The 18,391-nt window shown below is 48.8% G+C and overlaps 1 protein-coding gene across 1 annotated transcript in view; it reads left to right on the plus strand.

The window, feature by feature from the left end:
• Otop1 (otopetrin 1) overlaps nt 1-17,966 on the plus strand; it is a 29,278-nt gene extending 11,312 nt beyond the window's left edge. Inside the window, exons 2-6 of the mRNA XM_028882284.2 lie at nt 2,234-2,370; nt 8,068-8,126; nt 11,505-11,635; nt 13,477-14,384; nt 16,614-17,966. Of these exons, the coding sequence (XP_028738117.1) occupies nt 2,234-2,370; nt 8,068-8,126; nt 11,505-11,635; nt 13,477-14,384; nt 16,614-16,784 (1,406 nt within the window). The 3' untranslated portion in view covers nt 16,785-17,966. The remainder of the gene's footprint in view (nt 1-2,233; nt 2,371-8,067; nt 8,127-11,504; nt 11,636-13,476; nt 14,385-16,613) is intronic.
• Nucleotides 17,967-18,391: the final 425 nt, after the last annotated feature.

Here is an 18,391-nt window from a genome sequence, read left to right on the forward strand (position 1 = left end):
CGGCAGCAGTGAGCTGGGCTGTGGCATTTCCCCAGAGGTGGCTCTGACGGCCGTGTAATGCGATCACTCCTGCCTGGCTCTCACCTTGGTTTCCCAATGCCCAGCTCATGTGATCCAGTTTCCTCTGTGCGTGGGAGAGGACATGTGAGTCAGGCCATTGATGCCAGGAGGGCCCAGGAGCTTGGGCACTACCCACATGTCTGGCACAGCTGCTTTTCTTGCTCAGATTTGCATTTGTCCAGTACCTTCCAAAGGGGTTTTGTAATTCCTGGCCAGACTTCTCTATATGTGTGTGGGTTTTTTCCAGTCAAAATCATTAATAGTATAAAAAACTGTTTAACTCTTCACCTTACCTGGCACCTTTTCTGATTGTTAGTAGAGATGCTCTTCCTATTGAGTTTTAAGAAGTCAACTTTCTAGTTTACTTTTGTGTGTGTGTGTGTGTGTGTGTGTGTGTGTGTGTGTGTGTGTGTTCCTGTGCATAGGAGTTTGTGTATATGTGGAAGCATGTATGTGATTAGAGGATGCCTTTAGTATCACTCCTCAGGTACCATCCCCTTGCTTGAGACAGGGTCTCTCACTAGCCTACTACTTCACCAGATAGGCAAGGCTATCTGGCCAGCAAGCAAATTTCCCATCTCTCTGTCTATGGGATTACAGGTACGTGTGGCCATGCCCAGTTTTTATGTGGGTACCAGGGATCTGAAATCAGGACCTCATGCTTGCCAGGAAAATGCTTCAAACAGCATCCTCTACCCAGCCCTTGTTGTTTGTTTGTTGATAGTACCTATCTTAGGGGCAGGAGAGATGGCTCGGGGTTTAGGAGTACTTGCTATTCTTGCAGAGGACCAGGATTTAGTTCTCAGGACACCACAACCATCTGTATCTCCAGTTCCAAGGGATCTGATGCCCTCTTCTGGCCACTGAAGGCACTGCAAACATGTGCACAGTCATACACCCAGGAACACACACATACACATAAAATTATTAAATAGTATTTAACAGTCTTATCAGGGATGACTTGCTATTTGTGGTGGTTTGAAAAAAATGGCCCCCAAAGGGAGCACTATTAGGAGGTGTGGCCTTGTTGGAGTAGGTGAGGCCTTATTGGAGGAAGTGTGTCACTGTGGAGGCAGGCATGCTCAAGATACCAATACCGTCCAGTGTCCCAGACCACTTCCTGTTGCCTGCAAGCCAAGATGTAGGACACTTGGCTACTTCTCCAGCACGATGTCTGCCTGCATGCCATCATGTCGCACCATAATGATAAAGGACTAAACCTATGAAAATGTAAGCCACCCCAATTAAATGTTTTTTTCTTTATAATAGTTGCTATGGTCATGGTGTCTCTTCACAACAATAGAAACCCTAACTAAGATAGTCTCTTGGTCTTGGCTTGCCTCTCCTTAATGTTTAGTGATTTGGGGGCACCTTTTCCTGTACTTTGTGGCTGTTTTTGTATCATCCTTGGGGAAATGTTTGTTCAAGTTCCTTTGGCTAGTTTCACTCTGCAGATGTCTTTGTATGCTGTAGATATTGATGGCTCTGTAGAAAGGTGTCTTATGATGGCAACTTTAATAAAGGAAAACATTTAATTGGGGCTGGCTTAGAGTTTAGAGATTGAGTCCATTATCATCATGTCAAGCAGCATGGCAGCATGCAGGCAGACATGGTACTGGAGAGAAAGCTGAGAATTCGACATCTGGATTGGTGGGCAGCAGAAAGAGAGTGTGACACTGGGCCTGGCTTGGCCTCCTGAAACCCCGAAGCCTACCCCCAGTGACACACTTCCTCCAACAAGGCCACACCCACTCCAACAAGGCCACAACTCCCAATAATGCCAATCACCATGAGCCTATGGGGGTCATTTTCATTCAAATCACCACAAAAGGTAATTTTCAAATATTCCCTCCCATTTTTGGTGCTCTCTTTCTTTGTTGAGAATGTTCTGTGGTTCACACACCTTTTCATTTTGATACATTGACGGATCCAATCTCATGAAGCTTTCTCTTACATTTTTCCTAAATAGTTTTGCCTCTTTTAGCGTTGATAGAATTTTTGAGTTAACATTTGCATGCAGGATAATGGAAGGTCCCGTTTCATACTTTTGCCTGTGGGTGTTGAGTTTCCCACTGTGTGGTCTTGGCCCCGTTCACCCACATGCTCTGGAGTTGACATGATTTGCTTGGGATGACACTGTGTATGCTAAAACGTGTGCATTTCTCCCGCCCAGGAAGCATCACATTGTTCGCATTCATCACCGTCATCCTGGGATGCTTGAAAGTCGCATACTTCATTGGATTTTCCGCGTGCCTGTCAGCCACAGAGGGTGTTTTCCCGGTCACCCATGCAGTGCATACGCTGTTGCAGGTGAGCCATTGGTGCTTCCTCATGCTGCCTCTGCTCCTGGGCAGCTCGTGTGCAAAAACCCACAGCATCAGCACAGCTAGCCGGCAGGGCCCAATTTAGGATATTTCTGTGGCTCCCATCAGGAATCATGAGCTGGTCCAGGCTCTTCTCTGGAACACTGGGACTCTTTTGTTTCCCCTCCTGTGGGCTGGAACCTTTTACAACACTATGAGGTTCTTGTTTTCGGCATGGACGATGAACTTTGTTTCTTTAAGAAGTAAGGATTTGATAGATGCCATTTGAATGCATAGCTCACGGGCAGAAAACACACCCCCTGACTGCAGAGAGTCTTAGATAGACCCCAGTGCGGCACCTGGCCTTAGTGGGGCTCTTCAGTGGCTGAGAGTTACTCTGATAGGGAAAATCATGGCCAGCATCTTTATAGCACTTGAGGATGCACAAAGTGTTTTCTTGTGTTGAGTTCTTGTCCCCAGCTGATGGTCCTAGTTTTGGAGGCCATAGAATCTTTAGAAGGTAGGTCTTGGCTGGGGTTTTGATGGCTACTAGCACAACCACTGGGTCTGGCCTTGTTCCTGTCCCTTTCTCTGCTTTTTGGTTTGACATGATATGACAAGCCTCTGTCACACACTCCTGCCACCATAAACACCATGAGGGGACACCCACACAATCCTTCCTCCTTTTAGCAGTTTCCTGTCAAGAATTTTGGTTCCATTTGATGCAAAGTAACAAATACAGTGTTGGTTGATGGATAGATGAGGAAAGATGCTATGTATCCACAATAGTATACTATTCAACCATAGCAATAGTGAAATTCCACCACAGGCAGCAACATGATGGAGCTGGAGGATGTTACATGAAATGAAATCAGTCCAGGATGAAAACATGAGCTCATGTAGCTCAGCTTGGCCAGGAAGGCTTGGAACTCCTGATCTCGCTGCTTCTACCTCTGAAGTTCTGGGACCACAGGCCTGTGCGTTAATACTTCTGTTTCTGTAGTGCTGGAGACTGACCACAAAGCTTCATGTATGCTAGGCTGGCACTCTACCAGCCGAGTCACATCCCAGCTAGCCAGGCATTGAGAGACAGACACTATGCTCTCACAAGGACAGTAAAAGGTTGATAGTGTGGAAATACAGAAAGAATAGTGACTACCAGAGCCTGGGAAGGCTGTAGGTGTGTAAGGGCTGGCGAGAGGACAGCGACTAGGTAGGTACAGAGGGTGGCTGGAGAGGAGCGAGAAGGTCTACTGTTCTACAGCACAGCGGAGGGAAGGGGCAATGATGGGTGGCAGAGACTAACTGAGTATTTCCAAGGAACTAGTAGAGCCGGCATGTTCTCAACATGAAGAAACGAGCAAATGGGCTCAGCTGTTAAAGGCACGCATGTGCAAACCTGGAGACCCGAGTCCAGGTCCTGGAACCAATTCCACAAAGTTTTCCCTTGACCTCCACAAGTGTGCACATGCACACGTGTGCATACACACACACACACACACACACACACACACACACACACATAGAATGACTCTATGTGCTCATTGCACACTGCACGTGTGGGAAGTGCACTGCACAGCATAGCTATGTCCAGTTAGTATGCTAATCAATAACAAGCATATTTTAACACAAGAACAGATGCTAGGTCATCAATCTTTTCTTTACTCTTTTTTTTAAATTTTATATATCTAAGGTGTATAGCATGATGTTTTCACATATGTACACTTGGGAGATGTTATAGTCAAGAAAATTGCTATATCTGGTGCCTCGGTTTCCCTTCTTGGTCTTATTAGTGGGAGAGCACCTCTAAGGCAGTGCCAGCAAGCCTGCAGTAGACCACACAATATCCCGCTGTAACCCTTATCTTGGCCATCGGCTCTCGAGACAGCCGTCCTGCATGCCTGCCGGTTTGGGCCCTTTGCCTGCATCGTCCCACTCCTGGCCCCACTCAGTCTCTGTTCTACTGTGTATTCAAGTCTTCATTGTTGAGATTCCATATTTGGTGGGCTCCTGTCTGTCTTCCTGTCCCTGGCATATTTTATGTAATGTCCCCCAGGTTTGTCCACAGAGATGATAGAATTAAAGCCTTGTGGTTTTCTGAGGAAGTCAGTGGAGCTCAGAGAAGACCAGAGATTTGCTTATATCATGACAAGAAGCAAAGATACTTCCTCCTCCCAAGGAACCCTGGGGGACTATGAACTTGGTTCAGTGAAACTTACCGTTCAGATGCTCTGGACTTAGAGCTTGAAAAGACCCTTCTGAAACCGTGTTGAACCCCAGGAAAGGGAAATCATCTTCTGTTCAAAGACACTTCTAGTTCACACACATCTTAGGTTTTGCAGACAGCTCAGAGGATTAGAAATGCTTCTAACACACCATCCCAGGCAAGAGCAGCTGAGGAGAGGTAGCAGAGGAGCTTGGGTAGCTTGGTTCGGTGGTGGACTGGTGGGAAAGGCTGGGAGATCACGAGGGGATGAAGGGGAAGGGGCTGCCTCACAGGTAAAAGCTGTTATGTCCATTTGATGAATTCTGCTTCTCAGCATCTTAGATTGTGCCAATAGTGGAGGACTGGGCCTTTCAGAGGAAAAGGGAGTCCCTGGGGTGGCCCTGACCCAATAAATCATGTGTCCTTATAAGGCAAGCTGGAACACAGGCACACACAGAAGGACAACCATGTGAGGGCTCACATTGAAAGGTATCATCTACAGGTAAGGAGAGAGGCCCTGGGAGAAACCGACTCTGCTGACATCTTGAACTTGGACATTCAGCTTCCAGGACTGTAGATGTGTTTAGATTAAGACAGCTGACCTCTGGGACACGGTGATGGTAGCTTGACCAGTTATAGCCCCCCCCTCATCCACAACAGACACCCTCAATCAAATGTAGCCCCATCCACCGTAGTTACCCTCAGTCCAATGCAACCCCCCATCTATAGTAGACATCCTCAGTCAAATGTAGATCCATCTATAGTAGACACCCTCAGTCAAATGTAGATCCATCTACAGTAGACACCCTCAGTCAAATGTAGATCCATCTATAGTAGACACTCTTGATCAAATGCACCTGCAGCAGACATTCTCAGTCAAATTTAATCCTCTACCTACCTTAGATATGGTTGCTGGAAATTTGGGGGAGCCCCATCTGGGGTACCGCTTATTTCTGGGTAAATTAGGGTTCCCCCTCAGGGCTCTTAGCCTCATTAATAAAGAAATGAAGGAAGTACTCAGAAGGAAGCTTGCAGACAGTTTTATTAGAACTTAAAAGGGAAACGACAGAGCTGGGAAGCTGCAAGTCTTGGCAGCTGCCAGGAGAAGGGATACGGAGAGGACGAGAGAAAAGCATGCCTATGAGGTTAGCAAGCAGCCACATGGCAGACAAGCAGCTGCATAGAGAAGCAGACCAGAGAAAGAGTGAAGGAGTCAAAAAATAGCCAAAAGAAGGGACATGAGGCTTAAAAAAAAGTTATTCTGAGTAACTCAGAAAAATGGTAAACTTAACCTAGCCCTCATGGTGACCGCACAGAGAGTGGGGATTCTGGGAAGGAAAAGCACATTATCTCATTAAGGGAATAACTATTCCTCCCATATGTTTAGCATGGTGTAAAGTGAATCCACCTTCCTGAGGGGTGGTCCTTGGCCAGGTGATTGACGGACGCAGCTGGGTTCATGCCTATGTTCTGGGTAGATTGGGATGTTAGTTCTCCACCCAGGCAAGAGAGTTTGTTCCCTTGGCTAGGAGGAAATGCTTTTCCTTAAACAGTCTCAATAGAGTTCTGGCCTTTCAATGCTGCTGTAACAATATCCTTAGTCAAATGCTACCCTCCATCTGCTTCAGATAGCCTCAGTCAAACACAGTCCTTCATCTACTGCAGAAATCCTGTGACCTCACCCTGTAATGCTTGGTGCTCTGACCAGGGTGGCAGAGCATAGAAGAGGGTATCTGGCCAGTGTGGGGTGAGGTACCATGTTTGCCAGGGCAAGACTTCTGGTTATACCAGGAGCACGCTCTTGTGTGTGCAAGCTGCGTGAGTGTGTAAGAGAGAGAGAGAGTGTGTGTGTGTATGGTTAGGCATGTGCACATTGTTTAGACGCCATCTGTCCTAGTCAGCTTCTCTGCTGCTGTGAAAAAATACTGGCCAAAAGCAACTTGGGGGCAGAGCTTATTTGGCTTACAGGTTACATATAGTCCATCATCGAAGGAGGGCAAGGCAGGACCTCAAGGAAGGAACCTGGAGGCAGAGACACTTCTTACTGGCTTGTTCTCTCTAGCTTGCTTACTTAAAAGTTTATCTTTATTTTATGTGTATGAGTGTTTTGTCAGCACAATTGTCTGTGCCCCTGGAGGCCAGAAAGGGTATTAGAACCCCTGGTCCTAGAGTTATAGACAGTTGTGAGCTGCTATGTGGGTGTTGGGAATTGAATCTTGTTCCCCTGGGAGAGCAGCCAGTGCTCTTAACCGATGCACCCTTCCACGAAGCTACCATACTTATACCGCTCAGGTCCAGCTGCTTAGGGACGGCATTGCCCACAGTGGGCTGGGGTCTCCCACATCATTAGCAATCAGTAAACTGCTTCACAAACATAGCCATGGGGCAGTCTGATGAAGGCAATTCCTCCTCCAACGTGACTCTGGGTTGTGTCTAGTTGACAGCTGAAGCTAACTATGACGCCATCTATTTTTGCATTTTGAGACAGGTTTCTGATTGACTTGGGGCTTGGCAATCCAGCTAGGTTATTTGCTCAGTGAGCCATGGAGGTTCAGCTTTTCTGTGGGTCCCAGGGATAGGACTCAGGTCCTGAATTTCTGCAGCAAGTCCTTTACTAGAGTGAGCTATCTCCTATGTGATGTATTTCTTTCCTGTTTTTAACCTTCCTTGACCCAAATTTCCTGATATTTAAAGACTGTATTTATTCTTTGACAATTTTATGCATGTGCACAATACACTCTGGTCACATCCATCTTCACCCTCTCTGATCCCTCAGGCACTCACACTAACACTCCCCTCCTCCATCAAGTCCCCTCCCAGTTTCTTGTCTTTTTATTTTGCTTTGCTCATTGCTTTATTTAACCAGGGCCACCCGTGTGAGCTCTGGAACCTAAAACACTCCTGGTCCCATGCATTCCAGTCCACAGGGAGACAGCCCGTTCCAGCATCCATGCCTCTCCTTCTCCCCTGCACAGTTAATGATGGCATGGCCAGGGATAGCATAAGTGAGAGCCAAAAGGAGCCCAACCCAAACCAATCCTGCTCTTCACCAAAAGTGCTCAGTCTTTGCTTTCTGGACATTGGTGCAGAGGAGCTGTTTAGTGGAAAATTATTGGATAAAACCTGACAAATACGGCTAAAAAAACAACTTAGTGAGTTTCATGACAAACAGACTGATGCCCACATGCCTATCCCAGACCAATCGCAGCACAGCTCCATCCACAGCAGACATCACCAAACAGTTCTAAGGCTACCTTCCCAGGAGACCCCCTCAATCAAATACAGATCTCCACCCGTAGCAGACATTCTTAATTGATTGCAGCACTCCTTCCACCTGTCTTGGGAGGCACCACCTGACTTCTCGCAGGATCACTATTCCCACTGCAGAATGGCTCTGCTGAGGAGAGCCCTCTCTTTCCCCCCAGTTTTATAACTTCTCAAGTGTGCAGACAGAATGGCAGTTTCCTCACTAAAATGTTTTCCTTGATTTCCATCTAGGTCTATTTTCTCTGGGGCCATGCTAAGGATATTATCCTGTCTTTCAAAACCCTGGAAAGGTAAAAACTTCGAGCAATTGCTTTACTTCTTGGTTGATATTTGTTTAGATTAAATGTTAGAAGAAACCAGACTCAGGCCTGGCATCCAGCTGGGGCTATCAGCCCCGAGAACAGAGTCCTGTTCCAGCCCAAAAGCAAAGCCCTTCTAGAACTTCAGTTCCTCCCAAGCCGTTCCTGGAAGACAAGGATGTGGGTGGGAACTTTTCTGCCATCGCCTATTTCCCTTTCACTGCCCTCAGTTTACTCATCTGTGAGGTGGGAGCAGTGATGTGGCCTACCGCTGAGGATAACTGTTACAAAGTGCATGACCTGTGTCCATCGAATGTTGAGCCTGTCACCAGTTCTCCCTGGTTATGATGTGGTCAAGGGAAGACTGGCCAGAAGGAAGAGGTGAACTCTCCAAGGGCAGGTTAAACAAGGATGGATCGAGGAATAAACACGTGCTCTATGGAAAGACCTAGTATTACATACACCATTTCCATGGGGGAATCAACTCCTCCCTTCCAGCATTTGAGATGACCACTGGCCTTGAGAAGATTGGTTGATGTGTGACTACTGGGTAGAACAGCTACAGCAGGCTGCAGATGTAGAGATTAAGTCTATTGCCAAGCACATCCTTTGTGTTCCCAGTTTGCACAGGGCCAGTGGCTTGGTGCTGTGGGGTGGGTGGTGATGATACTGAGGTGTCCTTGGCTGTGTGGGAGGCACCCTGGGGTTTGCATCCATCATGTGGCTGGGGCAGTGACCTTGGCAGTGATCTTTAACCTTGGTGTCAGGAATACCAGACGCCCCACCTCCTGGGCAAGGTGGGCAGGGGATGAAGTATGCTCACATGGTTCCCCCAACTGAAGGGGTAGTCACTGAGATCCAGGACCTCCAGAAGCCATCACTTAGGGATGATGAGGTGGTTCAGTTGGTAAAGTGTTTGTCTGGCATGCATGGTGCTGGGCTCAATCCCTAGCACTGAATAAACCAGGCATGGTGGCGCTTGTCTGTAGCCCAACTCAGAAATAAGAGACAGGAGAGTCAGGAGGTCAAGGGTCATTCTTGGCTATGTAGGGACACTGAGATTGAGGCCAGCCTAGGCCAAGGCTTCCATGGCTACTATCACATCTGGTCTCTACCCATTTTGGGGTGAGGGCATGCTTTTCCATCTGTTAATGTGTCGAGCAAGATGGCAGACATTTTGAATTCCTACCACTCTTAGATTTTTTAGATGTCAAGTTCTTCAGAAAAAGTGGAAGATGAGGTCGTCTCAAGCATATGTCATGACTGAGGCTAGAGTTGAATCCAGCGTGCTCCTCTAGGGAGGGCTGGCCTCACTTGAGGACAGTCACCACAGTTCTATGATAGTTACTATGTTGGCCGTTCTGGCTGGGTCCTGTGGACTTAGGACTTTACTTAGCCTCCTGCATGAGCTGTATGAATGACATCCATCCTGCCCCATCCTTTGTCAGTGGCTTATGCAAAGTTCCTCCCAGGTAGGGAATGCCCCTTTTGGGATTCCACCCATCTCTTTTCCCAGACACGCAGTTGAGAGAGACTATGGTTCTTCACACATCTTAGGAAGCTCAGACAGATACTAGAGATGATTCCTGGGATGCATCCTGTCACCATGGTTGAGATGTACAGGCACTAAGTGTGGTGAAGGCCTCAGGCATGGGACATGACACTTGTCCTTAGCTTGAAGGACCTTTTTCAAATTGACCTTGGAAGACTACGGTTCTTAGGGTGGTGCGTAGCCAAACAGCGTGACCCTTGGTGACCTCATGCTGATTCTGTGGCTTCAGCAGACTCAGGATTGGATATGGGAACAGGAAAAGGGGAAACAGAAGGGCAGCTGTGTGCACTGTAATAAAAAGAAAGCCACCTGCCAGAGGTAATGGCATTGTCTTGTTTCATTGACCTCTGTTGGGTCTTGTTTTTATCAGATGGGCTGTCAAAGGCTGTATAGAGCAAGCGGGTTGTGAGTTGTAGCAACAGGGCAGGTACAGGACCAGGCCGATGGACAGACACTCGTGCTGTCTCCTTTTTTCTGCCTTAGTTCTGGTAGTTGGGCAGATGCCAAGGTAGCCGTATCACACAGGAAGGTGCTGCCTTCCCTGGCTCTTGGGGTGCCTGGACTCAGCTGAGTTGGACACTCAGGGGAGAGGAAGGGAGGCCTGGGACGAAGATGTTTCTGTGTTCCCATAGCTCAGTCATGGATAGGTGGTCTCTGAGTTGGACAGGAGAGCACACACAGCTGCCTCTGGGTAAGCCAGGGAAGCACCCACAGCTGCCTTTAGGCTTTCCTCTCCAGTCTACTGTTGGATGCCTCTCCTAGACAGCCGGGCTGCTGTGCCGTAGAGTGCCCAGAAGCTACCTTAAGTGAATACAACTGCAGCCACAGCAGGATGTAGGGAATTCACAGGACCACGTGGAAACCATGTGTCCTACCCATCTCTCTTCTGTTCCCTAGAGTCCAGTGTCCGACCTCACATGTGCCCTCTTCCCGATGAGGTCACAGTGTGGTTTAGAGACTAAAATTATTTCCACTACTCCAGCATGGCCACTTCAGGTGTGACAGTGGAGGAATTCCTGAGCCTAGCTGGGACTTTAGAAGCCCAAAGTGTCATCTGGAGCAGGCTTCTTCTGTGTTTACACTCTGCCCTCCTCGGTGGGTTGGGGCTTCATCCCATACTGGCTGGCTCATGGTTACAAGATGACGGCCACAGCCTCAGCCTTCACGTCCTCACTCAAGACTGTTAAAGGAGACGATGTTGAAAGGAAAAGGGGTCTATAAACAGACTTTTCTAATTCATATATCATCAAACAAGCAAGAGCTTTTCAGTAATTCACCATAGATTATACATTATAATGGCCCTAGTAAGACAGGCCGAGACCAGCTGCAAGGAAAGCCACGAGCACGTGTGTGCAGATTGTTTTTTACTGGCAGGTGGGAAAGCGGAGGAAATGGATGGCGATGGTTTCCGGGTTGGTCAAAGACATCAAGCGTGTCCCTACTGCCAGCAGTCCACCTGGCCCTTCCATCCCCTTCAGAGTTCTTTGTTTCACCTTTGGAGAAAGAGTGGGCTCCGGGCGTGGTTGCTTGCCTTTAGTACATTTCCTTCCCCGTGTCCCCGCTCCCAAGATGCAGTGTCTTTGATGTCCCACAGACAATGATTTAAAGACAGGCAAGTTCAAGGTGAAGGCAGAATGCCCAGATGCTCTGACTCTCAGCCAGTTAGACCAAAGGCTGAGGGAGGAGGAGTGAGTGTGTGTGTGTGTGTGTGTGTGTGTGTGTTTGCACATGCATGGGATGTCTCAGCCTTACCCACGGGCTCGGCCCCTTCCCAGGGCCACTCAAGAGCAGGTGTCCTGAGATGTGTGCTTTTTCAGGTTCGGGGTGATCCACTCGGTGTTCACGAACCTGCTGCTGTGGGCCAACAGCGTCCTGAATGAATCAAAGCACCAACTGAATGAGCACAAGGAACGGCTTATCACGCTGGGCTTTGGCAACATCACCATAGGTGAGGGAGCCTTCCCCTGCCTGCTCGACCAGTCAGGTCCCTGGGGAGCCACCCGAGCAGACAGACCCTACTGTGGACAGTTTCTCTAACTCCACAGGCCTTCATTCTGCCTCCCCAAGGCGGTGATTATAGGCTTCACTTGGCTTGGGCATGTGGACGCCCAGGGTTATCATTTGGGTGTCTGTCTCTCACAGCCCATTGGCTGGAGAGCTCCGTGTCTTTTTTTTCCCCACTGTGGAAGATTGGTGGTTTTCTCTGTTGGCGTTTTAATTAGGACTCTTTCAGCCGGTCTTTCTTTTGAGAGGTTGGCCTGTGAACCCCGGGGAGCTCTCAGCCTGCCTTCGCGCATGTGAAGGTTTTCAGCTGACTGACTGCAGTTGACTCATTATTTGGGCTCATCTTTATTTTTCCCTCGCTCTGCTGGGGAGTTAGCCTGGGGTGGGGGGTGAATCATCCTCACATCTTCTCCTGGAGTTCTTGAGCATGTGTGGCTTCACCACATCTGTCTGAGAACATCTGGACCGAGAAGAAGGCAGGATGAAGCACAGTGCACCGGGAAGTGGAGAATTTGAGTTTGGGTCTTGTTTTTTTTTTTTTTTTTTTTTGGTTTTTCGAGACAGGGTTTCTCTGTGTAGCTTTGCACCTTTCCTGGAACTCACTTGGTAGCCCAGGTAGGCCTCGAACTCACAGAGATCCGCCTGCCTCTGCCTCCCAAGTGCTGGGATTAAAGGCGTGCGCCACCACCGCCCGGCGGGTCTTGTTTTTATCAGATGCTAGCTGTGTGGCCTTTGGAGGCTATTCAACCTCTCTGGGCCTGCCTTTCCTCTTTGTAAAGTAAGGAGACTCCAAAACTCTGTGCTTTCAAAGATCCTTCTGGCTGCAGCCTTCTGTGCATGGGGCTGGGCAGAAACGTGGCTCTGTCAGGCTACATGAATGACTTCTACAGGTCTGTGTGGGAAGGACTCTCTTCCTTTTGGTTACAATAGCAGCCACAGCAGCGACAATTTCATAATAGAAGCAAACTTTTATAGGCACTGCCTGGTTTTTATTAGGCACGTGCTGACTGCCAGGAGGGCTCTACGTATTTCACAAGGCTCATTAACTCTGGCCTGGCCTTCCTCTGAGGTGGGCAGTATTAACCATTAATGGTTAGAGACATCGTGCCACTGAAAAGTGATGTGTCTGAGGTTGCGCAGTCAGCAAGAGATTAAAAGTTCCCGACTATCTCATTCCATTTTAGAGACATGTAAGTGAGAGCTTTTTCTAATCAGAAGGGACATTTCCCACAGAGCCTTGAATCATATAGTCTAAACACACACACACACACACACACACCATATTCACAGAGAAAATTAGACATCATAGGAAAGCAAGATCTAGAAAAAAACCTTAAACCCCTGCCTCTTCCCACCAGAGAGAACCGCCACTACCCTTCTGGTTTATGCGCTTCTGGACCTTTCCTCTGCTTATGAATCAATCTATCACTTATCACTGTCACCCCTCTCTCTTACACAGGTGGTCCACAGTCTCAGCCCTCTTTAGCAGCCTGCTTTTGAAGTTCAGTGGTAGCTCTGGACCATCTTTATGTGGTGATGAGTAAATCTCTACAATACTATTTCTAATAGTGCCATTATACACTAGCATCCCGCTAGAAAATGGTTGATGCCATTCTGGGGGGCGAATCCCTGCTTCTTTTTCTCCAACGCCATGGCATTAAACATGATGCTAAACATGACTCATGTACATTTTGGGTCTAGTGGTGAGGTTCAGGCTGATGGGCTTACTAGTCTCCTTATTGCCTGTGCTGATGGCTGTCTTCTGTCCTCTGCCTGTCGCCCTAGTTTTGGATGACCACACACCACAGTGTAACTGCACACCACCTGCCCTCTGCTCTGCCCTCTCCCACGGAATCTACTATCTGTATCCCTTCAACATCGAGTACCAGATCCTGGCCTCCACCATGCTCTACGTGCTGTGGAAGAACATTGGGCGCAGGGTGGACAACTCTCGGCACCAGAAGATGCAGTGTAGATTCGACGGGGTCCTGGTGGGCTCCGTGCTGGGCCTGACAGTCCTGGCTGCCACCATCACCGTGGTTGTGGTGTACATGATCCACATCGGGCGCTCCAAGTCCAAGAGCGAGTCGGCACTCATCTTGTTCTATTTGTATGCTATCACTGTGCTACTGCTCATGGGGGCCGCTGGGTTGGTAGGAACCTGGATTTACAGGGTGGATGAGAAATCCCTGGACGAGTCCAAGAACCCTGCACGCAAGCTGGACGCCGACCTCTTGGTGGCCACAGCCTCGGGCTCATGGCTTCTCTCCTGGGGCTCCATTCTGGCCATCGCCTGTGCTGAGACCCGCCCGCCATACACCTGGTACAATCTGCCCTACTCTGTCCTGGTGATTGTGGAGAAGTATGTCCAGAACCTTTTCATCATCGAGTCCGTGCACCGCGAGCCCGAGGGGGTCCCCGAGGATGTGCGCACTCTGCGCGTGGTCACCGTCTGCAGTGGTGAAGCTGCTGTACTGGCTGCCTCCAGTCTCGGGAGCCAGGGCTTGGCTCGGGATGGGTCATCTGCCGTCAATGGGAATCTGTGTCCGCAGCAGGGGTGCGGTAAAGAGGACCAGGAGGCTGTCTGGGAAGGGGCTGCGGGCGCAGTCCGCTGTCCGGACTTCCTGCAGGGCGGAGTCAAGAGGAGGCTCCTCAGAAACATCACGGCCTTTCTGTTCCTTTGCAATATCTCGGTAATCTTCAGCAAACTGTTGCCCTCCCTCCCTCTCTCCCTCCCTCCCTCCCCCCCTTTGTCTTTCGTGTGTGTGTGCACAAGTATGTGGAGGCCAGGATTTGATGTTGAGACATCTTCCTTAATCGATTCTCTACCCTGTTTTTGTGAGCCAGCATCCCTCATCCTGTGCTTTTCATTGGTTAGACTAGCTGGCCAAAGAGTCCCAGGGAACCCCCTGTCTCCACTGTAGCCCCTCAGCTCTGAGTTACAGACACATGGCTCCCAGCCAGGCCCTCTATGTGGTCCTCATGATTGCCCAGCCCAGCACTTTCCCAATGACCCTCTCCCTAGTCCCAAGTATTCAAATCAATATTGTCCTCACCTTTCCCCAACAAGGACCAGGGGCTATGATGAAAATGAGAAATCCCCTCTGGCAAATGAGTGGAGGTTGACCACTGGGATAGAGTGGGGAGGCTACTGCAATAGCCCTGGCGGAGGGATGGCCTGGGTGGGTGGAGGTGGGGACTCACAGAGAGACTGGGGGCATCTTACGTGGATAGGGTGGTGGAGCCAAGTGGGAGATTTGGAGGGGAAACACATGGCCCTGGGGTCTGGGAGGAAGATGCTGTTGATAAGGGGGACATGGGAACAGCAGGGCGAGTTGAGATGTGCTCCGAACACTCAAGTGACCAGTGGAAAATAGGTGCTGGAGTCCCAGAGTGGCTCAGATGGGGGCTTTAGGTGGGAGCCAAAGGCCTCCAGCTGGTGTTTCTGACCAAGGCTGAGGTGACAGCCCTAGGGGTCATATGCAGGGAGAAAGGACGGGGACCCATGAAGAGTCCGCACAAATGAGGAGCTAGACGAGGTCTGAGATGGGAGGGGGAAGCCCCAGGAGCCAGAGGAAAAAAGTGGGGCAGCGTATACTTCAGAGAGAGTTCTGCGTGGAGATGAAAAAGAGGGCAGTATGTATTAGTCGCTTGCAGCCGTGTAAGAAATAACCCCAAACACAGCAACTTAAAACCATAGGCATTTATTTATCATGTAGCGCGTCCAGGTGTTGAACCCAGAGCCACCAAGTGTCTGTTCATGATCCTAGCCTGGCTGTAGGCTGCTGGCTGCAAGACTTCTCTTTGGGGATTTGGATTCAGCCGCTTTGTGGGTTGCTGGATAGAAGACAGGAGTTCCTTGCAGCTGCTGGTCTGGAATCACCCTTTGTCCTTTGCTAGGTAGGCTCTTCAGAGGGCAGCTCAGCTAGAGGGTGCCTGCCCTAGCCCGGGGGCCAGAGAGATAGACTACATGCAGTAAGTAAGAAAGGGGGCCCGGAGCTATAGAGGCGGCCCTGGCAACCTAGAGAGTGGTCCATGAGAAGGAAGAGAAGAGGCTGAGAAGGATGTGGGAGCAGTAGGTTTTATGAGAGACAAGAGCGGCCGTTTATTATTTTAAGTTGTGTTGGCTTTGTTTGATTTTTTTTTTCACCCTCATCAGCGCCCTCTAGAGAGAGTTAAGTTACAGATGAGAAAGGCCGAGTGGGTGTGTAAGGACTTCTGGAATGGAGAGAAATGGATGAGCTTGTGTCTGAAGGCAAGATGAGGGATGGAGAGCTTTCAGTAAAGGCTCATAGGTTTGCTGGTTTCCATGGAGGTGAGGAGTGCTGTCGAGTCCCCCCTGGCCATTGTGACTCACCGCTGTGTGAGTCTGGCTCAGCATCCATAGTCCCTGGGATTTGCGTGGGGACCCCAGGTATCTCGAAAGCTTCGACCCACGGAGTCAGCCTTTGTGCACTGTGGCACAATGCTTGCAATAAACAGCTCCAGGGAGGAAAAGGGTGATCTGGGCTCACACCTGACGAGGTTTCAGGTTCCATGGTTGGCTGGCTCTGTTGCTTTCAGGCCTGCGACAGAATATCACGGTGGAAGTGCAGAGGAGAGCGGCTTACCTCCCAGGAGCAGAGTAAAGAGAGGGCAAGGCAGGTCTGGAGACAAGACCTGTCTGTCAGAGCGACCCCCCCCCCCCCAGTGACCTCCCTACTTCTGTTTCTCGCCTTGTCGTGGTCCATTCAGCTATGACTCTACCCTGGATTAGCCCACCGATGAAGTTGGTTCCCGTGTGATCTAGTTAACTTCTAGTAGCCTGTCCGGTAGGGACACATGTACCTTGGGGGTATTGCCAGTGAACCTGTAGCGGAAGCTGGCATCCTTCGGCAAGAATTTGGTGAAATGGTGACGGAAGGCTGCCCCTTCTCTTTCAGCTCTGGATCCCCCCCGCCTTTGGCTGCCGCCCTGAGTATGACAACGGACTGGAGGAAATCGTCTTTGGCTTTGAACCCTGGATTATTGTGGTCAACCTGGCCATGCCCTTCTCCATTTTCTACCGGATGCACGCAGCTGCTGCTCTCTTTGAGGTCTATTGTAAGATCTAGCTCGAGTCCCCATGAAAGGAGAAGGGACACAGGAACAAGGGGGCTCTGCAGTCACCTGGAAAGGGCCAGGCTGAGCAAACACTGTCTGACAAAAGCCGGAAGGATGCCTTTTGTCTGCTTGACCGTGTCTGGAGGTGCCCTGGCCCCGGGCGGGCGAGAGTGAACAGTTAAAGCCACTGCACAAGGTGGTTGGAGGCTGCCCCTGGTCAGCCAGCTCCAGTCAGATACCAAACGATTTAAGCTCCTCCTGGCGGAGACCCTGTGTTTCAGAAGAAGGTGGTCCAAGTTTGAGGAAAAAGTATGCTGGGGTCATAACATGCATTTCCTGTCAGTAATTTATGTGACTATATGCAACATTTCCCTGGCCATCTGTGTAGCAATCAATTTACATTTTTTTCTTTCCTCCTCAGGGCTACTGAGTTTAGAAGCAAATGCATTCTAGTTTATAGCTTAATTTTTTGAGCTGGCTTAATTTGGGGCAAAATTACTTTTAATCAACTGCATGGGAATGTGTATCTAGATTAGTGTAAATGTGCAGAATTACCTAAAATTTTGCTTCATTTTTATTTGTGATCATTTTGAAAGTATCAAAAAATAAATATTGCTGTTCTCTTTTTTTGCTACACCTATCTCCAGTTTATTATGTAGAGAATCCACACACTTCGAAAAAGGAGACAGGAAAAATTACCCATGTTGAATTGTTAACAGTTGCTTTGGACATCGTGGCATATCTCTCAGCTGGGATGGCGTGTAGAATTATTTTTATTTTTTGTACCCACCAGTGATAACCTGGCATTTCTAATTTTATCTTCATGCTTTCCTATTTGACAAACGATGGCACCTTTTCCTACACTGTCTTAAACTCCCTACAATCACCACTTTACCACTGTAAGATAGTTTATCAAATGAATGTACCATTAACTTCCTTTGCCTCTGTTGGTTTGAGAGTGCTCACAATTTTGATTTCCTAAGGGATCCTGCAAAACAAAACAAAACAAAAAAACCCTGTTTGTTTTACATTTCATTTATTTAAAATTGCTTTTTAAAGAGAGTTGGTTGGCCTTCCATGTACACTGGTCCCATGTCTGCGTTCAGACAACTTTGTATAGAAAATGTTTTTCACAACTGGGTCTTACGGCCAGGGAGATGGCTTGCTACTCTCAAAGAGGGCCAGAGTTTGGTCCCCAGCATGGCATCAGTTGGCTTACAACTGCCTGTAATTCTAGCTCCAGAGGAGTTGACAACCTTTTCTGGCCTCCAAGGGCACCTGCACTCACATGCAAGAGTGTACTCCCCCCCTTCCCAAATAAAAATAAAACAAACCTTTAGAAAAGGAATTGCCTTTTACAATTTTTCTTGTCATTTACCTCTAAACAAGATAATCCAGAAGCCATTTATGTGGTATTTACATTGTGTTAAGTTGTGTGTGTGTGTGTGTGTGTGTGTGTGTGTGTGTGTGTGTGTGTGTGTGTTTTGAGGCAGGGTCTTGTATCTTAGCTAGGCTGTTCTCAAAGTTGCTGTCTAGTCAAGGATGACCTTTGACTCCTAATCTTCTTGTTCCCATCTCCCAAGTGGCAGGGTTTTAGGCTTGTACTGTCATGTCTGTT

The sequence above is a fragment of the Peromyscus leucopus genome, chromosome 10 (assembly GCF_004664715.2).
Source record: "Peromyscus leucopus breed LL Stock chromosome 10, UCI_PerLeu_2.1, whole genome shotgun sequence".
In the NCBI taxonomy this organism is placed as follows: Eukaryota; Metazoa; Chordata; class Mammalia; order Rodentia; family Cricetidae; genus Peromyscus; species Peromyscus leucopus.